Raw genomic sequence first — 23,166 nt, 5'->3', positions numbered from 1 at the left:
AGTCTGGTTTGTGTGGCCGGCAGTAAGTCGGACCTGTTCCCAGTGAGGGCTGGACTCCGCCAGGGCTGCCCTTTGTCAGCGGTTCTGTTCATAACTTTCATGGACAGAATTTCTAGGTGCAGTCGAGTGGTGGAGGGTGTCAGGTTCTGTGATGGGAGGATCTCGTCCCTGCTTTTTGCGGATGACGTGGTCCTCCTAGCTCCATCGAACATTGACCTCCAGCTCTTGCTGGGACGGTTTGCAGCCGAGTGTGAAGCAGCTGGGATGAGAATCAGCACCTCCAAGTCTGAGGCCATGGTCCTCAGCCAGAAAAGGGTGGATTGCCCACTCCAGGTCGGGGGGGTAGGTCCTGCCTCAGGTGGAGGAGTTTAAGTATCTCGGGATCTTGTTCACGAGTGAGGGTAGGATGGAGCAGGAGATTGGCAGGCAGATTGGGGCGGCGTCAGCAGTGATGCAGGCGCTTAACTGGTCCGTTGTGGTTAGCCAGAAAGTGAAGCTCTTGATTTACCGGTCAATCTACGTTCCAACCCTCACCTATGGTCACGAGCTCTGGGTAGTAACCGAAAGAACGAGATCACGAGTACAAGCGGCCAAAATGAGTTTCCTCCGCAGGGTGGCTGGGCTAAGCCCTCGAGATAGGGTGAGGAGCTCGGACATCCGGGAGGGACTCGGAGTAGAGCCACTGCTCCTCCACATCAAGAGGAGCCAGTTGAGGTGGTTCGGGCATCTGGTAAGGATGCCTTCTGGACGCCTCCCTTGGGAGGTGTTTCGGGCGTGTCCAACCGGGAGGAGACCTCGGGGCCGCCCCAGGACACGCTGGAGGGATTACATTGCCCGGCTGGCCTGGGAACGCCTTGGGGTTTCCTCGGAAGAGCTGACGAAAGTGGTTGGGGAGAGGACTGTCTAATAATAGTATAAGCGGAGGACAACGTGTATGAGTATAAGTTGAGGCTAATATTAACATACCATAAAACTTCAGTTAAACCCCTAGTCCCTTTTACTAGCCTGGCCTGGCTACACATTTTCACAAATAAACATCTGTCTCAATTAGACGTCTGGTCTGGTTGCCAAGCAGTTCATTTTTTTATAGAAGTTCTTTGGATGTATAAAACCAGCCTGTTGGCTACCTCAAATTATGTGTCCATTCCTTGATTACTCTTTAAGTTATTCATATTCCTTTAGTCTGTAAGAGTCCTCAGATCAAAAGAATCAAACGTTTTTTTCATGAAAATTAATCCAAGTTATGAATGTTGTTTTAACAGGATAAAGTAGTTTTGTGTTGGTATGCTGCGTGCTGTAATCCTAAGTGCTAAAACTCTCTCTCTTTCTTATGTACTGTCTGTTGGAGCTAAATCAAATGAATGATTCATAATTGAAATATTATCTAAAGACAAATTTTTATACAAGTCACATTCATACTGGTTCAAATAAACTATTTGATTATATTTCCCATCTTTGCAGAGCAACAGTTTTGTGTGGAAGGAATTAAAGACCTGTCCCATTACAGTTGCCTGTCCCAAATATAGGCCCATTGATTTTAGTGATTTAAGCAAATAGTAGCCCGAGCTATTATATGAAGTTTTACGGAAGTTATGAGGTAACTCTGGTATGGATTCATGGTGCTATATGCTATGAGAGTGCAATGTCAGCATTGCTTTTTTCTTATTAGGTTCAGTCACAGTTGTATTTACAAACTTGTTTGAACAAGTAAACACAATTTTAAAAATCAGGAATTTTTGTAAATTTAATATATTACTGCTCTGTTTTTAAAATCACATTACATTTGGTGAAGAGTGTAATAAGACTTGTTTCGGACTTGGAACTCAAAGTTTAAAACTTACAAATTGACTTGAGAGTTTTCAGTCTTGACTTGGGACTTGACCTGGACTTGAGTTCAGATACTTAAGACTTATTTTGACTTGCAAAGCAATGAATTGGTCCCACCTCTGGCAAATGCCCACACCGAATATTTAATTGCACAAAAAAATATTCCAGCTGGCATTCTAATGTTTATTGAATCAATGTCATACACCATGATTGAATCACTGTTGAATCATGTGTTTATTATGAACGATGATCAACATTGATTTTGCAATTATCTTTCAATGTTATTTGATAAACTTTAAAAACTGATTTAAAATTGTTTCAACATTGAAACAGATCTTTCTGAAATTTCAATGCTGATTAATGAGAACTTTGTTAACCTTTTCACTACCATCAGAATTAAACTTTGTTTCAACGTTGTTTTGATGATGAAACAACAACTGACATAATTTCAATCACATTTCAGAATTGAAGGTTGGGCGTGTGCCAGCTGGGATGTGTAACAACGGGGCAGAAAGGATTTGAAGCTGCACATTTGTGTTGTACGGAGCCCAAGAAGTGACAGCTGACAACCTGACTTGCCGTAAGTGGCAATAATTTAGTAAAGTCTATGCAAAAGTTGCTCAACTGAGGGCAAAGTAAAAAGAAATCACTGTCAACCCATATTCCTATATCCATTTTAGGGAATATACTGCCCCCTCTGAAGACCTAGTGCTCTACAATACATGGACACACTTCACACATCTCTGAACACACAAGTATTTTTTTGTGTCTGTTGGAAGTGACATGAAGAAAAGCAATGACTTTAAATACTGTAGTTTTATACTTACGATCACAAGCCACAATGTAGACCTCAACTTCAACCCGGATCAGTTCTTTCAGCATCTGTAGAGAAGGTACAGATAATTAAAGACTGACAAGCCTTGGTGAAAGAACTACTTCTGTTGTTGCTGTGAATGAACAGCTCACCGTTTTGAGACCCTTCAGAGCAGAGATGTCCAGGAAGGAGACAGCAGCAAAGTCCAAGATCAGGCTGTGGAGGTCTACTCTGGGAACAACGATGTTGGCGGGAAGCTCGGTGTTCCAGTCAATGCGGGTGGGAAGGTCCTTGAAGTCAGTCGGCAGGTCCAGCTCCTCTTTGTTGTACTCATCTTCTGACTCACTGATGGGTCCGCACGAGGTATTCAGGAAGCCTTTCTGTGATAGTAAAATACTGTTTATACATCTTGTTCACACGGAGCTGTGGCACATTCTATATAAATTCCCAGTCCATCACAGGGTTATATGTGACAAAGGTACTGCAGGCAAAACATGGGTAAGGGTTGCTGCAAAGCCACCCAAAGAAGAAGTATTTTTCAGAGCTGGAGCTGCAAACCAGAGCTAAAGGCTCATATCTGCTGCTTCAAGTTCACATTAGCTAACGTTAGCTAGAGTCTTGAATCACAATGTGGCAACAGGACGGTGGGGTGGCTAATGTTAGCTAGCTAATTCCCGTCTCATTTGTGATCTGATGAACAGAGAGAGCAAGAATGGGTCAATCAGGGTCTGAGCGAATGTGTCTAACTCTGTGATGAAATAAGATTTATCAATCAGTGTATGGGAAACACTGGGTTACTGTATGAAATGTGTGCATAAGCCCATGATTGTCTGGTGGGAAGAGCTTAGGACAGAGGAGGGGGAGCTGCAGGAGAAGGGCATATTTTTAAATTCTACCATTGTTTTTCTCTTTGTTTGTTCTAGATTCCTGCCTACCCCAGCTTTAATGTGCTTTTTTTGCTGATTTTCTGTAAGTTTTTTGTACAACATTTGAATGGAAACTTGGCTCAAGAGTGATGAGAAGCTGGTGAGGGATAATGTCCCTGTAGGGTCAAAGGTATACTGGTGGGTGTGTCTACACTACAACCTCCCCAGGTAAAGTGTGGAAACAACAAGGTTTGCAGCACAGGGGAATCATGGCACTCCATTTTCTAGAAGTAATTGTTTGTAGGTTCTTATTGGTCATCTTGGACACATAACTGTATTTTGAAAGTAAAAATTGGCAAGAATACAACCACTGACATAGTCATTGATTTTTATAGGGCAGGGCCTCAGCTTTTATACTCAAGAAAATACAATTATAGCCTGCCCGTTATAAAGGTTGTAAGACAAGTTGTAGACATGCTGTAAACCAAACACAACAAACCCTCATCTGCTCAACACATTACAGAGCCGGTCTTATCATGATCACACATTTACTTGCATCTGAGATAAGTGGAGGTGACCCTTGTCCCATCTGCTGAGCAAATCACACCATCACACTCCAATTTTTTTAAACTAAAGATTCAGTTTCATTATATTCATTTACAGAACCGATTTATTTTTGATAATTGTATTTAAGTGATGGTAATATTTACTTTTTGTATTGCTTAATGTGTGGAAATGTATTTCTACACTGTTGACATGAACAGATTTTAAATCAAAACAGAAAAAGACAACAGTGACAGCATAAAAATCAGAGAACCAAGACTTTAATGGCATAGTGAAAGTGTTGCCAGAACAGGAGTGAGCTGTTTTCAGGTCAAAGGCATTACTTACTGATGTCCACTGAAGGTCTCCCTTCTTTAGAAGCTTACGGATCATCCTCAGGGCTTTATTTCTCTTTCTCAATACTCTCAAGGGGTTAAATCCAATCTGATAAGACATTGATGTGAAGTGTGTCACAAGTTTTAGACAATCAGGTCAAAGATAAGATCTGCTAAATTTTTCAATCCGTCTGTTTACAACATGGTTTGGTTGTTTGTTTTTTTTACAGCATTTTCCACCAAATTAGATGTTACAAACTAAATTAGCTAAATTTCGGTGTTTAGATATGATTTATTATTTTTGAATTGAAAAAAAAAACAAAACAAAAAACAATCTGATGTCAGTGTTGTACTTACAGCTTCTACCAGCTTGCCCCTGAAGAACTCAATGTTGGCAAAGAAAATGGGTGATGGTATCCTGAAGATCTTCACTCCATCTGGCTCATATATCTGAAGAGAGTCATTATCTTTAAACTCAAATTACCAAAATTCCAGCAAAGTATTCTCTTTCAAAAGTAAGATGAACATAAAGCAGAGAAGGAGGAGGAAACAGGAATGATTCTATGAATGAAACTGTCAGCAAAGACATTTTTATAACATCCCTCCTCCTGCTTATTTTATTAATTTTAAATAAATCAAATAATAAGATATAAGAATATCTAAGTCTCTGTAAGCAAATAAGTGTGTTAAAGAGGACTTATTATGCTCCTTTTCAGGTTCATATGTGTATATGGGGTTTTTATTCAAATATGTTTACATGCTTTAATGTTAAAAATAACACTTTATTTTTCTCATATTGTCTGTGCTGGAACATCTGTATTCACCCTTTGTCTGAGACACTCCGTTTTAGCGCCTGTCTGTTTATGACCCTCTCCTGCAAAAGCCCAGTTTGCTCCAATTTGTCATCATTTCCTGGTCTTTGGTATGTCGGCGTTTCTGCGCCATCACTGCAGTTGAGGAATGACTGTTAAGAAGTGTAGCGGCACTTTCTGCCATCAATAAAAGCTTCCAAACTAGCTGCTGTTCCATCAGGAAAATAAAAAAAAAATAGAAAAAAATTAGCAAAATTGGCAAACAATGTTTCCATGATGTTAGCATGTAGCTACATGTAGCAGCAGGAAATTACTGTATAAGAGACCGGTGGGTTTTTTTCTGTCGAGAAATCACCAATAAAAGCTTCAAAACCAAAATCTTCATAACAGGACATTTTCCAGCAGGAATATGATCTAAAATCAGGTAGTGTCACAATCTGATTCTTTCCCTCACCTGCTCCTGGTAAATTTCCATTCACCTGCACCCTGCCAGCCAGCCACACCCCCCAATCAAGTCAACTCCACTCACCTGTGCACACAGCTGCTTCTCATCAGCACTCCCTACATATAAGCAGCTGCTGCCTTCCCCTTAGTGCCAGACTGTTCTTTGACTTCATGCAAGACTTTCCAGCATTCAATCTTGGCTTGATTCCCTGTAATGACCCTGCTTGTTCCTGACCTGCCTCTGTTGCTTCTGCCCTGCTAATCACCTCAGCCCTCTGTCCTGCCTGTCCTGCCTGCTCCCTTCCTGGTTCTTGTCTGCTTGCCTCAGTGGCTGCATGGTGCTACACCAGTCCTGCTTCCCTCAGATCTCCTGGTTCAGCCCGCTACTTTAGTCTTTACTCCACTACCAGCCTCACGAGAAACCCACCTGCACTCACAGTATAATCCCCAGCTCTCAATCTGCCCTCAAGTATTGGCTTCCCACTCTCATCCACTCACTCACCACAGAGACTACAAGCAAGCTAAACCCAAAGACCCCAGAACTGTTGTATATTGGTGTGTGCATTAAAGCTAATTACCTACTGTCTGCCTGCCTCAGTGTGCTGCATTTGGCATGTATGTCATGGCATGACATCAGCATGTAGCTACTTGTAGCACAGTATGTAATGTTAACACTTGGCAGTAGCACTCCTGGAGCAGAAATCTGTCATGAGCTGATGTCAGCTTGTAGTCAAAGTAGAAAAAAAAAGTTGGAAACAGTGTTCACAACGGTCTAAAGCCTGAGGTTTTTGCTCACAGGGATTACTTCTACATACATTTACCTCATTATTTGAAACCCTGACCATGTTTAATATCAGCATCCAACATTGTAACATTATATATAATAAGGAAAAGCATAGTAGGTCCCCTTTAAAATGTCAAACTATTCCTTTAACCTTAGTAACAGAAAACAACTTACATCAATGTAGTCCTTTCTGTCTTTGTAGATATCAGTTCCTTTGATGTTGGCCAGCACACTGCAGCGAGGACTGAAGAAAAATAAAAAGATATAAAAACTCAATTTGGTATTGAGCAATAACAAGACAGGGATTCTACAGCCATGCTAGCAGGTATGTGAGACTTCACTTGGGCACAGCAGAACTTTGAGCCAAATGCTAACACACTTACAATGACAGTGCTAACAGGCGAATGCTTTGCAAATGGCCTAATATTGACTACATTCACCATCTTGATGGGAATGTCATTAGTTCTGCAGGTAATGGGTCGAAAACCAAAGTACTAGATAGATCAATTCACTTGACGATGGCATGAAATGAAAAGTTAAGCATTCAACAAAGTGATTACAGTTCATCCTAAGAGGGACATGAATGTGTATAAGAAATTTCATTACAATCCATCCAATTGTTGTTGAAGATGTTTCACTCCAAGTGCCAAATGTGAACCTCATGGGGGTGCTAGAAGAAATCTTTGGCATATAGCATCTGTGAATGTGATTGCAATCTACTAACAGTTGATAAGATTTTTCAATCTGAACCCAAGTGGTGGGCTGACCAACGTTGCCCTATGGCAAGCCGTTTTAACATTTAATCGCTAGACTGGATATTCATTACTGATATCTGCAACATAATTTTGCCTAGTCAAAACTCTTATTCAAGATATCTGTAATTAGATTTTGCCTAGTCAAAACTCTAATTACAGATATCTGTAATTCAGTTTTGACTAGTAAGATTCAAACTATTTTTGCCATTCATGTGTATGGGGTTTGTCATTATAGATATCTCCAATGTAGTTGCGGATATCTGCAATTGTTATTGCGGATATCTGCAACTGAATTGTGGATATCTGTAATTCCAGTTTGAGATATCTACAATTTAATTTTGACTAGTCATAATTCAAGTTCAAGATATCTTTAATTATCATCAATTGAAGATATCTACATGGTCCTTTCTAGATATCTTGAATTGAGTTTCAGATAGTCAGAATGACGTTGTAGATATCTTGAATTTGAATTATGACTAGTCAAAATGACGTTGTAGATATCTGTAACTGAATTATGACTAGTCAAAATGACGTTGTAGATATCTCAAACTGGAATTATAGATAGTCATAATGTAATTGTAGATATCTATAATGACAAACCCCATACACATGAACTACTAGTCAAAACTGAATTACAGATATCTGTAACTGTAGTTTTGACTAGTCAGAATGACATTATAGATATCTGTAATTCAGTTTTGACTAGTCAGAATGACGTTATAGATATCTGTAATTCAGTTTTGACTAGTCAGAATTACGTTATAGATATCTGTCATTTAGTTTTGACTAGTCAGAATGACGTTATAGATATCTGTATTTCAGTTTTGACTAGTCAGAATGATGTTATAGATATCTGTCATTTAGTTTTGACTAGTCAGAATGACGTTATAGATATCTGTCATTCAGTTTTGACTAGTCAGAATGACGTTACAGATATCTTAAATTAAAATTCATACTAGTCACAATGACATTACTACTAGTCAAAATGACGTTATAGATATCTATAATGGTAATTCCGGATAGTCAGACTTAGTGATTAAATGTTAAAACGGCTTGCCATATTTGCCCTCCCCAGAGCACTACAGACTTAAGTAGTTTAGGAAACAGTTCAGACTTTCCATTATCAAACAGGAAACTGCATGCTGCCAAGACTTGAAAGAAAATTACAAGCTAAAACAAAAAAAATATGATAGCTATTAAGTTTTGTTTGTGGAAAAAGTAAAGAGTTAGTGGCCAGATACTTACAACTGAGTCCTGAGGACAACACTGATTAGCTCCACACCGAGACCTGCAGCCAATCCGAGATCCAGCCCCAGCAAGATGGCTGCAATACAGGTACCTATCCATACCACCTGGACACACACATTGGTAAGAAACAGAGGAGTTTTTAAAGGGGGCAATATGTCTCTTGTATGTATATATCATATTATATGTACCTTTTTTATTGCTAGGTAGCACAAAATGAGCCTAATAAATCTTCAAATGCAGAGATGTTTGGTTTTAAAACTTTTTTTGTGATTACTCTGTGTGTAGGAACTTACACAGTCTGGTTTGTCCCTCCTCCACAGGTATGGGATTTCTCTAAACTGCATCAGCATACCCTTCAGGTTGACGATGACCACAGCACCCAGCACAGACTGGTAAAATAATTAATCAAAGGTCAGATTTCAGCCAGTCCACTCTCTGAAGACTTCACTAGTATGTTGGTAGTGTTTGAGGGAGATCTGAGGTTTACCTTCGGGAGCGGCTCCAGGAGAAATCCAATGGCTAATGTGACGATCATCACTATGATAGCTGACAGTAATCCAGCAACCTAAAAAGGACAGAACAGGTATGTTCAGCTACAGAGATGAGGAATGCTCCCTTGGTGCCACATCTTAAAGGGGCTTACGTGAAGTTTAGGTGATTGAAAACTGTAAACCACAGCAGAAAAATGAAAAAAGTCCAAGACATGTTGGTCTGAATTTGTGTCTCGAAATATGAGTGTGTTCTAGTTAATCTGAAATGCCACTGCTTTATTTTTCATTTATCTGATAAATATCAGTAGAGGAATATCATACTCTCTCACGCTCAATCACTGGAGGTCAGTGTTGGTTAGAGTTTTTATTGGTCCCTCACTGTGACTTGACATGAATGTCTGTAATCTGGTCTCAAGTTTACAATTGGGTCTATGTTCACTGCAGCTTAAACTCATCGGTAACTCAACTGATTTTGTCTCAGATTGGAATACAGCATTTCAATGGTTAGAATTAAGGTTATAATTAAGGAATAAGAAAGCATGAGATATTATATTACCTGAGTCTTGCCACCTGTGCTCTCCTGCACTGCACTCCTGGAGAGAGCTGTACTCGCAGCAAAAGACTTGAAGGAAGCTCCAAAGATGTTGCTGACTCCAAAAGCTATCAGCTCCTACAGAAAACACGTCTTGTTATCAAAATCCTGATAAGACATGCAGCTTTTACTTTACATGCGGTCCATTTTCGCATTATTACATACCTGGTTTCCATCGATGGTGTAATCATGTTTTACAGAATAGACTTTTGCCACAGAAAAGGCAACAGCAAAACCCACTATGGCCATGGGAAATGCTTCCACTGCTGTCTCCTGGAAGATATGCAGATTGGGGGGGATGGGAGCCTCGTACCTGAGGGTGGATTGTGTTGAAATAATATTAAACATAGACACCTTAGTTTGAATTATACCGCAGAAAACGTCATTGTGGTTATGGGTCATCAAGTTCATGGCAAAAAAAACATGTTGCGAGTGTTAAAGTTTTACTCCAGCGTGCATAAAGTGTATGACAGTGTGAATAACTGTATTTAGTTAATGACACTTTTTTTCACTGACAGATGGCCATTAAAGATGAACTCACAGAGATAATAAAACACTATCTACACGTGTTACACCAGTACTGATGGATGTAACCGTACAGATACATGGATATTGCTTTTTTTTTTTTTTTACGGCTTCATTGTCTTTACAATGGTCCATGAATTAGTCTGTTCTGACAGAGTGAGAGACCAAGACACCATGTGCCATGTGCTTTTAAATCTATAAACTTTTAACTACTGGACCAGTTGCTTTAACCCCAACAAAGGTTACAGCTGTTTGAGAGAGATTTATTCATGTCGTCTTTACAGTAAAAACAGTAGAGAACTGGGAAGCTTAGAAAGACAGTAATCAACTTCAAGTAGTTAGATTTGTTTTTATTTGTCCAGGTTTTGAGATACAGTATCTGTCTGACATGTATGCCCATGCCCTGATAAAATGAAGATGAATAGAATGCCACTTATGGTGTTCAGAATGACAATATGTTTTAAAATCTGAACACCAAGGAAAGAAAATTCCCGCACACTGTCCTGTTACTTGCAATAGTTTATTGTAAGTCATCAAGTTTTCCAAATGTCTTTATTTTTTCAAAGCTCTGAGTACCACTAACAAAATTCTATTTATCTCAATTGTACTATATATCAATCTTGAAGATATACAGTACAGGCCAAAAGTTTGGACACACCTTCTCATTCAATGCGTTTTCTTTATTTTCATGACTATTTACATTGTAGATTCTCACTGAAGGCATCAAAACTATGAATGAACACATGTGGAGTTATGTACTTAACAAAAAAAGGTGAAAAAACTGAAAACATGTTTTATATTCTAGTTTCTTCAAAATAGCAACCCTTTGCTCTGATTACTGCTTTGCACACTCTTGGCATTCTCTCAATGAGCTTCAAGAGGTAGTCACCTGAAATGGTTTCCACTTCACAGGTGTGCCTTATCAGGGTTAATTAGTGGAATTTCTTGCTTTATCAATGGGGTTGGGACCATCAGTTGTGTTGTGCAGAAGTCAGGTTAATACACAGCCGACAGCCCTATTGGACAACTGTTAAAATTCATATTATGGCAAGAACCAATCAGCTAACTAAAGAAAAATGAGTGGCCATCATTACTTTAAGAAATGAAGGTCAGTCAGTCCGGAAAATTGCAAAAACTTTAAATGTGTCCCCAAGTGGAGTCGCAAAAACCATCAAGCGCTACAACGAAACTGGCACACATGAGGACCGACCCAGGAAAGGAAGACCAAGAGTCACCTCTGCTTCTGAGGATAAGTTCATCCGAGTCACCAGCCTCAGAAATGGCAAGTTAACAGCAGCTCAGATCAGAGACCAGATGAATGCCACACAGAGTTCTAGCAGCAGACCCATCTCTAGAACAACTGTTAAGAGGAGACTGCGCCAATCAGGCCTTCATGGTCGAATAGCTGCTAGGAAACCACTGCTAAGGAGAGGCAACAAGCAGAAGAGATTTGTTTGGGCCAAGAAACACAAGGAATGGACATTAGACCAGTGGAAATCTGTGCTTTGGTCTGATGAGTCCAAATTTGAGATCTTTGGTTCCAACCACCGTGTCTTTGTGAGACGCAGAAAAGGTGAACGGATGGATTCCACATGCCTGGTTCCCACTGTGAAGCATGGAGGAGGAGGTGTGATGGTGTGGGGGTGTTTTGCTGGTGACACTGTTGGGGATTTATTCAAAATTGAAGGCACACTCAACCAGCATGGCTACCACAGCATCCTGCAGCGACATGCCATCCCATCCGGTTTGCGTTTAGTTGGACGATCATTTATTTTTCAACAGGACAATGACCCCAAACACACCTCCAGGCTGTGTAAGGGCTATTTGACCAAGAAGGAGACTGATGGAGTGCTGCGGCAGATGACCTGGCCTCCACAGTCACCGGATCTGAACCCAATCGAGGTGGTTTGGGGTGAGCTGGACCGCAGAGTGAAGGCAAAGGGGCCAACAAGTGCTAAACACCTCTGGGAACTCCTTCAAGACTGTTGGAAAACCATTTCAGGTGACTACCTCTTGAAGCTCATGGAGAGAATGCCAAGAGTGTGCAAAGCAGTAATCAGAGCAAAGGGTGGCTATTTTGAAGAAACTAGAATATAAAACATGTTTTCAGTTATTTCACCTTTTTTTGTTAAGTACATAACTCCACATGTGTTCATTCATAGTTTTGATGCCTTCAGTGAGAATCTACAATGTAAATAGTCATGAAAATAAAGAAAACACATTGAATGAGAAGGTGTGTCCAAACTTTTGGCCTGTACTGTACACCAATCAGCCACAACATTAAAACCACTGACAGGTGAAGTGAATAATGTTGATCATCTCGTCACAATGTATTGATCTGCTGGGAAATCTTGGGTCCTGGCATTCATGTGGATTCTACTTGACCTGCACCATCCACCCAAACAGCTTGCAGACCAAGTCTGAAACCACGTGATTGGCCCCGATTTCCGATCACGTGATCGGATCAGGACATGCCTAATTTAAACTGTGTTGCACCTAAAAGTATAGAGCATGTTTGATATCATTTGGCATGATTGTCAAGCAGTTAATCATAAAATGGGACTGGTCTGGGAGTAGTGTTTTGTCTCGTGGGTGTTTGGCCTTGAATTTTAATTATCACTGATGGTATTGAAAATTCCTTGCTTTTTGCTGCAGTGTGAAATGTCTTACCCTTTTGGAATAGGGCCAACAACGTCAATGCCATATTTTGTCTTGAAGTCAAACGCATATGAAACTCCACATGCAATGACAGTCTGGAGGAGGAATGACAGGAATTGTTAGGCCTGATTCATGCCATTAGTTTTAAGATGAGAAATATGAACTCTTGTTTACAGTTTGTGAGCTGTTTCCTTGAACTGACATAAATGCTTTTATTTATGTGCCATAAATGATCTCATAAATCAGATTAATGATTGTTATAGATGATACTCCTTTACACTCATAAAAAGTCACATCCAAAGTTAGCGTAATATAATACTGTTTATAAAACTAACAAGCCCTTAGTGCCTCAGGCTATGGAAATGTGTATAAAGATCATGTTGTGCAATGTTACTCACCATGATGACCTCTATGGGGATAGGCACCGGCAGCTTGGATTTGAATCTGTCATTTAGCTCCTTCACAATGAACACCACCACCATGATCACTAAGGAGATCACCACGTCACACACATTGGTGGAAGTGATCTTGTTAAAGATCACCTCCAGGGTCTGAAAAAGACACACAAAAAAGTCAGGTCTAAAAGATGAATGATGCACACTCCTTGACTGTGTTAACAGTGTGTTAACAAGGCTGCTCTAGACTTACGTATATGATAGAGAGTGGACCACTGATGCCTGGAACAGTCAACCCGAGCACAAACTTGAGCTGGGATACCAGAATGTGGACAGCAGCTGCAGTGGTGAAGCCGGACACCAGAGTGTCGGACAGGTACATAACAACAAAGCCCACCTGCATAACCCCCATGGCAAGCTGGAAGAGACAGAGAGGTCAAGATGATGTGGTGGTGGTTATGAAACCCAGCTATATTTTCCCTCCTTTTGCAGAGAGGTCAGGGTCTGCAACAGAACACTACGCCTAGATCTGGAGGACATTCAGACTAAGATACACTAAAGATGATGATTACAATATCATATTTTGTACACAAGAATACTTTAAGGGAGCTGTAAGCAACATTCGGAACATATCTGTTTTTACAAGGTACACTGGTGTAAATGACCACTGAAATGCATTGTGATCTGATCACTCAAACCACCTGCCAAGATGGTCTGGGATGCATTTGACCACATGACTTTTGTAGTGTAAATACTAACGCATCCTGATGCATACCTTACAACAAGTACGCCATCAATGCAGGACATCATTACAACTTGCCCATTTTACAATGAGTTGAACAAAGTGTTGTGGGACTGTCTATTGTTATGCCCTATAGAAGAAGACTGGCTGAATTCTGCTGACAGCAATACCTCCAGCTGTACTGACACAACCACTGACGTGACTAGAAAGCATGCTAGCGAGCAGCTAGCAAGAGTGTGGATGTAATAACTGTGTGCTGGTGCCTCTGACCCTCGAGCGTAAGTGACATAGGCATTAATAAAGGCTGAATGCAAGTGGTCAGCTTGAGATGCATGATAGACATAGGTGTGAACGGCGATGTGCCTCGGCTGTCCACTTGTGTTTGCATCACCAAAACGCATGTTATCATTACGTGTAAATAGGCTCTAGGATTCAGAGTTTTTGGAGGGGTTGTCTGCACACAGTTTTAAACATGGAGACTTGCAGCTAGCGGTGCTAACTGCATAAATAGTGCTAACAACAGCAGCAGTGTTGACAGAGATAATAGTGTTGGAACGGTCATGGGTCGGAATGGCATTATCAGAGGTAACCTCCGTATGAGCACAGTGCAGAGAGGCAGCGATCAGCTAGCCAGTTGGACAAACTCAGGGACTCACATAGAATAACATGCTCGTGTGGCTGGCATGGCTACCACAACAAACCACAGAAAAGCTCAAATTACAATACACAGTTAGTGTGACTTCATTCTCTACTCAGAACACCATTACTCCACCAAATATTTACACAGCAAACAGTTGTTTCCTGCAGTATTAATGCTCTGAATGTCATATACAGTGACTAATTACTGTGTTGACAAGATAAAAGTTATCTGGCCACACACTGTTGATTTAGCTGTTGAGGAGATAATCGTTGTGGTTGTGGTGAGTGTGTTTCACCTGCATGATGCCGGCAAGGAAGGACACAGACGAAGCCACCAACACTCTCTGCTCATCTTTCGTCAGGCCTTCAAACCCTGTGATGTTGGCAGGCGGACCCTCGTCGGGGACCAACCTGGTGACCACTGAGCCGATCATCAGACACAAGACTGGGAACGGACCTGCAAAGAGAAGGAGAGTGAGAGGATGTAGTTGTAGCTGTTTGAGAGCAGTCAGGGACGGGGATACACACAAGTAGTAACCTTACCTACTGAGATGTGTCTAGAGGTGCCCAGGAAAAAATACATGACAACAGGGAAGAAGGCAGAGAAGAGTCCGTACCAGGGTGGCAAAGAGGCCAGTAGACAGTAGGCCAGACCTGACACACAAAAATGTGCACATATTATACACATTTACAGCAGTTTATCTTGTTTCCTCTACTTCACTTCTCTGATAAGGTACACTGCATTTTATACTAAACAATTTTGTGATCAGATAGTTGCAGCTATAGTCCAGGGTGTTCTCACTTGACTTGTCAAATATGGCATTCTGGTCAGTGGCCCTACGCTTTGAACTATGACACTCTACGCGGCCATAGTAATTATGACGGGAGCAAAAGAGGAAGTCAGGTGACATAGCGTGAAGAGCAACAAAATTCCCGCAGGGAGAAGGTCTGTGTGGATGAATGGGTCAAACAAAAACAGGACTTTGTCCCAGGAGACCTCTATTGGTACCCCAGGGCATTGTGAAACCTAAAGTCAATGTTGACACATTTTACCCTATGTATGTAAGTTGAATTATATTATGTACTTAACTTAAGTAGTTTTGGTGCCCTAAGTTTATTCTGTTTTTTATAAATACTTTTTTTTTGCTCCCATTATAACTTGAAGTTTATTTTATTTTTTATTAAAAAAAAGTAAGTATTCACTCATGAATTTATATTTAACATGTTGCACATATTATATATATTTGCTATTCCTATTCTTATTCCTACTTATGTATATATTGTATTGTACATTGTAGCATGTATACATTTTTTTCATATTTCTAACTTTACATACTAGTTTAATACATTATATTGTAGCATAAGGCACATATTTTAAAAAAGATTACACACTTTACATACTCAGCACAATATACATATTTTTTATTTTAAATACTAACATCATGATGGCATTGTTGCACATATTTTATTTTTTACAAACTTTGTAATGTATAATTCTTATTTCTACTTCTATAATTCACTATGCTTCTCATCTGAGTGACTATAATGAATCACATCCGCTCCACCGCTGATTCTGATTCTCTATCTGTTGTTTGAAGGGACGTCTTGCATAGCTACCATGTCCCTCACCCACTATAGTTTAAGTTAAAGTACCTTTAAACCTGGCATGAAATTGAAATAAACCGATGATTTCTTTTAAATATCTCACCTCTTAAAGTAAGTATGATGTTTGCAGTTTTTTTGAAATGGTGTTTATGTGCGTAGTAAAAAAGAGATCATTTGAAATATAGGTTTGATGATGTGAAAAAAGACATATACAGTACATTTATAAAGGAATTCATAATGTATTTTTTCATTAGGATTGCTACATTCTGTAAATATAATAAAGCAAATGAAATGAATTGCTCTTTAAATAACTAGTAGCTTGATGCATGCTAAATAAACTTAACCTGAATTAAAACTAACCCACAATGAGAGCTACAAAAACAAAAATCTTAATTGATACAGGACAAAAATGTATATATAATATGCAAAAATACCACCTCAGGGCTTGTTTATATAACCCAGACCTGCTGTTAAAGATAGCCGTATTATCACTCTAAACAACTCAGACGGGAGGCTAATGTTATCATATATTATCAGATTAGACACGAGACTTAATGATACAGTTAAGCTGAAGCCAAAACAACAATTTCAAAGACTGTATTATACAATCTAAGGACTTCCACCTAATCTTTTGGGTGGCTTTGAGAAGAAGTACAAAAATTCTCTTTCTGTTACAACAAATGAACTGTACAACAATAATGTAGGAACTCTTCAGGTAAATCAGTGACAAGAGTCTAAAGATCTTTCCCTCTGGGAATGTTCAAACACAGGATTTTTTTTCTACTGATACCAATACTGTGTGATTGAAGAATCATTTGTCTCCTCCCTTTGATGAGGTCATGCAGTGGGAATGATGCCACTGATAACTATAAATGTTTCATCTTCATTTTACTGTCAGGCCGATTGGAGTGTGTTTAAAGCAGCATTTTTCTGTTGAAATCTGTTATTTTCCCCTCTTTTCTCCCAATCTGGGATAATAACTGATATTGCATTTCTTCTGTGGGCCAGGGGACAGCTGCAGTCAGATAATGTTGCCAGCTGCCATTGTGCCAATAATTGGGAATTTTAGACACTGTAATAGTGCTGAGACACGTCTAGATTATGTTAGAATGTGACTAATATATGTTTGGTATTGTCTAATGTGAATTGGTACCCCATATTTACTAGTGACATGAAGACATCTTTCATTGCATTGAGGCTGCAGCTTTGGTTTAAAGAAGGAATTAAATCTCTACCTTACACTCAGTTTAAAGCAAAACACTTGCAGTTGTAAACTTTTACCTTGCAGGACAGCTACCAGCCCGGTGCTGAGACCAGACACAATGTCACTTAGCAGCCACTCTTTGATTCTATACATTTTCATCCAGCCAATGACCGGCAGGAGAGAGAGAGCTGCATTCTTAGCTCGTTTGGCATCACATCTGCAAAATGCACAACAGCACACACAAGGTTAAATAGATAAATGTAGGGTGGAATACTCACTGTCTCTTAGGTACGTTCATTTGATGAAAAAAGACTCAAGATCTAAACCGATTAACTGCACTGTAATTAAACTTTGTAAGAATTCCTTATATCAGTCCATCTACACATCAGTCAAAAACAGGGTAAAAGGGAAAAGGGCCATCACACTGTACCAATGACTATATAAGTGGAAAAATAGCTAAAGCTAAATATTGATGAGTGTGAAGGCAGGAAAGCAAGAAGAGAAGTTGAGCATCACTTAGCAGGGACGAGCGTGGTCAAATGAGCCGCTTTTTAAATTTTCTGCTACAATGACAAAAATAAATTAGCATTTATTTTAGACAAGAATTTGTTAAGCATATGAAATCCTGCTGAACATTAATAGACAACCTCTGTCAAGACAATAATCTCTACGTTTTTGCATTCTTTTTTATATTAATTTTGTCAGATGAATGTCTGAGGACGAAAAGTCATAAATAAAGTTAGTACAAATTATTAACAGCATTTATTTGGTTATTTCATTTTCTACAAACAGAAAGATGTGTTTTATGGGTTATATACAGGATTGGACCTTATGCATTGTGCAGCGGTGTTATTTTAATACTAAAGTGAGCAGAGCAGGAACAAAAAACTTAACTTTACAAAATCTTACATCAACCATCATAATTTCACCTAAAATTAAATGGTAAAAACCGAGCCAAAACGTAGGCTTTGATACTGTGCAAAAACTGGATGGTTTCTCTATATGTAGTACTGGAAGTGTAAGTATAGTTTGAGAAGTATGACTCAAGGAACAAGAAGAAGCTCAACTTCTCCCACTCTCCCCTTTAAGTTGGTCATCTTAACCTATATAAAGGACAGGCTTAAAAGGTTAATCATACAGTGATGAAGTCAAAAATTACACGGGAAACAAAAACCAAAAGCACTGCATGCTCCTTACGTGAAGTACTGCTTGATGTGGTCCATTATGGTCTTGCGGTGCCTGTACACCTTCTCATGGTCCTCTGCGAAGGAGTCTTCTGAGTACAGCGGCCTGGCCACCACATACTGCTGAGCTCCCGGTCGTATCATCTCGCCTCTGCTGCCTGGAGGACTGCTGCTTCCTCTCTATGTGTCTCTGAGATTCATTAATCACATTAGGTAAGGAAGAGGGTCCTGTCTTGTCTTTGAACATCACTCATCAAATAATATTAACAGCAAACAACAAAGGTCCAGACTGTCAAATAAAGGCAGTGCACAAGAGCCAGGTCAGTACCTGCACTGTCCTGGGGCAGGGGGGATTTGTCAGGCTCTTTGAGCTCTAAACAAAAACACCAGAGAGGCTTGGTTTAAATTTTACCACTGAAATGTGTTCCTAACTTTTCTGAGATCAACTCAAACCCAAAATACATCAGCACCTCTGGAATTCCTGCTGCTCATGAAGATCATCTGATTTCAAAGACTTCACACCCAAAAGCTCAAAAAAAGGAACATTTCCTTGTTCCAGTAACATTTATATCCTCATGAAAAGTTCAGCAGGTTGTCCCACATACCTGACAGTGTCCTTAACTGTCTCAAATCCAAGCTCTCCACTCTTCCTTCTTCCACCTCCCGCTCTTGGAGATCAACTGGGACCTCAGACGACTCTGCCATCAATAAATGCCACCTCTGACGCTTATCACAACTGTAATTATTAACAGCAATTATGATGAAGTCCCTGTTTCGCACAACCACTGGACTCCTGCCTTATCCTTGACCATTGTTCTTACTGATATCTTCAACCCACAACTTTCAGTGGAGACTTTCCGCCCCCAAAGAGCATTTGGAAGATATTGTACCGATGTGCAGGATAGGGAGGATGTGGACGGGGCAGGCAGGACAGGACAGGGCAGGTCATTGTTATGAAGTGGAAATCAAGTAGCTTTTCAGGATGGGAAACACCGCTAAAGGTCGGCTGCAGCACTGTGCAGTGCACGTCAAGGGTAAAAATAGTCTGCAGGAACCGAGATTGTTTGAAGCAAATAATTGCTGAATGCAAGAGTATCATTCCAAAAAGCTATCTATTTATCGAGTGTGTGATTAAACAACACTGCAGGTCAAAACTGATGAATCATTTTAAAAACTGAACTGACCTTTTAATGTTTTCCCTCCACAAAGTTGACAGAACAGAGAGCTAACGGGAAAGAGAAAGTCTTTCTTCAAATTTAAGGCAACACCTACCAAACTGATAAGAAAGAGCAGAAACTGTAGGAGCCTAAGGTGTGCGCGGGGGGTGGGGGGTTGCTGCTTACTGGTTTCAGGGCAGTCTTATCGAAGTGTCTACTCAGAATTAAGTGGAAGTAATGCCTGCCTGCCCCCGTTGTTTGCCCAGGATCAAGCACAGTTCAGGGCAGGTTCATGGGAAATGTATGTGTGCATGTGTGTTTTTATGTTCGCGCACGCGTGTGTGTGTGTGTGAGACCCCAGATGCATGAATACATCTCTTTGTGAAAATCCAGTCTCCGGTTTTGGAGATCTGAATGGACGTTTTCCAAATGGTGCATAATTGTGAATGCACATGTTTTTTTTTACCTGCGAATTTGTTATCATGTGTGAAGTTCTGACTGTGGATGCGACCTCATAAAAATGACTATAATAAATTAACCCACGTGATTTGATCGAATGGCCATGATCAGGTGGTTTCGGCCAGCCTTTGTTCTGTCACACCTTGCTCAGTGATAAATGAATGCTGGAATAATGATCAATGACCAAGGTCAGCCACTTTCCACTTGGTATGCATTTATTTCCCTTGATCAAACAAAAAAGGAGACTGAAGGAAACAATATCTTTATGGACTGTGCAGGCATGTGCATGTGTGTTGCATTCACTATAAACAAAATTAATGTACACAAAACACGAAATATGAATATGTTATCCTATAATTTTTCACAACTATCTGTAATTAAAATAAATCAAATTATAGGTTATGTGACAGAACACACCTGTTTTCCTTTGCAAATTATCTTGCAAGTTGCAACTGACCATTTATTAAACCCCTCCCCCAACCATTTTTGGAGTGAGAGCTATATTCTTCTTTTATATAGAGTGGCGTCTTTTTTGGGGGGGGGGTTCTTTTTTTTATGTGATTTCTTTTCTTTTTTTTTTTTTTTTTAAACTATGAGGAATGCATTACAGCATGACAGAGTCCAGATTTAGCCAGAACTGTAGAGGCTTATGTCAGACTCTTTGAGTCTCTGCTGTAGTGACTAGGGCTGTGTTTAAAATCACTCACTACTCACTATATAGTCCATTAAATAGTGGGCTTGCCATTTTGCAGAGCTGTTCAAATGTATAGTGGGATTTATTATACTCTATATAGTAGACTCAAAGTATCCTACAATGTATTGTGAAAAGTAGTCTAAAACCAATGGTCACTAACCAAGCAATATATCCCATTATATGTTGAGCCAAAGGAGCAGACTGTGTGGGATGGACACAGAGACAGACAAGAGGAGAGAGAGCGGCTCGATTACAACCTGTTGTACATGTTTAACCTATTATAAGTATTATCAGTTTCTTTGCCATGCAATAAGTTGTCAGTTTAACATATAGTCGTTGGTCCCCGAAGATTTACGAATAAATTGGCAATTAATCCTCTCTAGTGCTTAACAAATACTGTACAGCGCAGGGCTAATAAGGCTAGCTAATGCTAGCGAGCTGGGTCACTACCATACAGTCTATGGTCACTACAAGATGAGCTCACTACATAGTGCTCCACACAGACCTCCCTATGTAGTGAGTAGGGATAAGTGAATGATTTCAGACACAGCCACAGAGTCTAGTGGAGCTTTGACAGTCTCTAGCAACACATTTGTGTCCCTTTGTCCCTTGTCCCCTGTCACAGAGGCACTGTGTGGGTTTTGGTCTCTAGTTTCGCCATTCATGACTACTGGAAGGGGGGTGAATTTCTATATAACTCACCCATTTAAATGTTATCAAGGCTTAAAGTTATGTATAATTAATGGCCGAGCTGCTTTGAATGACTGGTAGGTGCCTTCTGGTGACAAGGTAATGCAGGTAATGAAACCATGGTGTGACCTCGGACTCAGAGAGTAGCATATGAGCGTTGCCGCCGCTGCCACCATTTCAGTGTGTATTCAGTTCATGAAAGTTAATTATAATGTTTTGGTCACTTAAACATGTCATATTTGGCATAGGGTTGTGTGTTGTGTTTACTGCTACTGCAGAAGAAAGCAACTAGCAGCTTTGCGTCAGAGGCATTAATTAGACTTTCAGTTTGCTAGTGTTACGCACTTTATACTTGGAGGTCTATTAAATAACATGCCAACAAGAATCTATGTAGTTATGTGGGAAAAAATAATTTAGTGTACGGTTCCTCTTCAACTGCTTCAGCTTTGTTTGACTAAGCAGCAGAGGCAACACACTGAAAGTGGTGGGTCGCAAAGCAAAGTTCGGTTCTGTCTTGAGATTCCACCGGATTTTGCTGACCTGATGTAACAATCCAATTTTTGCATTTGTAGATCATCAGATATGTTTCTTTGTGTGTATGTTTGCCATATCCATTGCTTATCAGTCAGGAGAGAATGTACTCTTACTACAAATGAAAGCAAAAAAGAAAGCAGAGAACAAGAACAACGTGCAGCTTCAGTACACAGTGTCCTGGACTGTCCTGCTGGTGTGAACAGGATTTGGTGAGACAGATAGAGGGGATGTGAAGTCAGGAAAGTAATCTGCTTGACATTGCAACACTGTAGGGTCTCTGCTCTGATAGTCATCCTATTTACATAAGGCTGAGAAAAACATACACTATCTATCTGTCTATTGCTACTGCTGTATGTTAGAATGAAATCGAGGCCTTTGGGAATTGTAGCCCAACAGGGAAAGATGGAGAAAATGAAAGAGACACAAATGTCTGACAGTCGTATGGTATCATCTGTGGCTCTGGAGGAGCTCTCTAAGAGCTACTACACATTAGGTTTCTGTTTCTGTTTTAAAATTAAAAATGATCTCTGTAAACGGGTGTAAAAGTGTTTTAGCACCTGAAAACATCATAATCATATCAATTGACCATACATGATATTAGGCTGTACATTAGGCATGCACGTTGAGGCATACAGTAAACAGGAAGCAGATTGTCAACTCTGTGGTTGGTTGCTTAGTTACAGAAAGTACTATAGAGATGGACATAGTACGAACCGTTGTATAATTGTACTCTCTTTCCTTTTGCTGGCAGTTTGTTATCCTTTACGTATCTTGTAATTTCTTAACATTATTATCATTACTACTATTACTTTTATTATGATTTATGTTGTTTTCATCGTCGTCATTTGTGTATTGTTAAAGTATTAAGAACTTAGAAATCTATTAAAAAAAATACTATGGAGATGATGGAAAGTAAGACCAGAGATTTCTTTGCATGGACCAACAACGAGGTTGAACTGTTATTAAAAGTAGCATGAGTATAAGACAGGCAGGGTGGAGGAAAACATATTGGGAGTCGGTACAATGCAAATATGGCAAAATAAGAGTGGTACTGGTTGGGCACATTATCCATCATCAGAGGAACCCATGACAATAGTAAAGGAGTACCTACGCAGAAAAGGATAAAATTACAAAAGATATGTGGACCTAGCAATACTGTTTTGTCCTGA

General features: G+C 39.9%; 1 protein-coding gene across 1 annotated transcript in view; it reads right to left on the bottom strand.

Moving 5' to 3' along the window:
• Positions 1 to 19,225, bottom strand: part of LOC117249205 (uncharacterized) — a 41,541-nt gene extending 22,316 nt beyond the window's left edge. The window contains exons 1-18 of the mRNA XM_078165504.1: positions 19,069 to 19,225; positions 18,477 to 18,653; positions 17,357 to 17,496; positions 15,014 to 15,124; positions 14,767 to 14,927; positions 13,343 to 13,507; positions 13,093 to 13,245; positions 12,707 to 12,789; positions 9,677 to 9,824; positions 9,476 to 9,589; positions 8,916 to 8,993; positions 8,722 to 8,817; positions 8,426 to 8,532; positions 6,600 to 6,669; positions 4,743 to 4,835; positions 4,399 to 4,494; positions 2,794 to 3,021; positions 2,655 to 2,709 (exon numbers count right to left, since the gene is read on the bottom strand). Coding sequence (XP_078021630.1) covers positions 2,655 to 2,709; positions 2,794 to 3,021; positions 4,399 to 4,494; positions 4,743 to 4,835; positions 6,600 to 6,669; positions 8,426 to 8,532; positions 8,722 to 8,817; positions 8,916 to 8,993; positions 9,476 to 9,589; positions 9,677 to 9,824; positions 12,707 to 12,789; positions 13,093 to 13,245; positions 13,343 to 13,507; positions 14,767 to 14,927; positions 15,014 to 15,124; positions 17,357 to 17,496; positions 18,477 to 18,607 — 2,029 coding nt within the window. The 5' untranslated portion in view covers positions 18,608 to 18,653; positions 19,069 to 19,225. The remainder of the gene's footprint in view (positions 1 to 2,654; positions 2,710 to 2,793; positions 3,022 to 4,398; positions 4,495 to 4,742; positions 4,836 to 6,599; positions 6,670 to 8,425; positions 8,533 to 8,721; positions 8,818 to 8,915; positions 8,994 to 9,475; positions 9,590 to 9,676; positions 9,825 to 12,706; positions 12,790 to 13,092; positions 13,246 to 13,342; positions 13,508 to 14,766; positions 14,928 to 15,013; positions 15,125 to 17,356; positions 17,497 to 18,476; positions 18,654 to 19,068) is intronic.
• Positions 19,226 to 23,166: the final 3,941 nt, after the last annotated feature.

This window comes from Epinephelus lanceolatus, chromosome 23 (genome assembly GCF_041903045.1).
Source record: "Epinephelus lanceolatus isolate andai-2023 chromosome 23, ASM4190304v1, whole genome shotgun sequence".
NCBI lineage: Eukaryota > Metazoa > Chordata > Actinopteri > Perciformes > Serranidae > Epinephelus > Epinephelus lanceolatus.
This window is presented reverse-complemented; position numbering and strand designations above follow the sequence as displayed.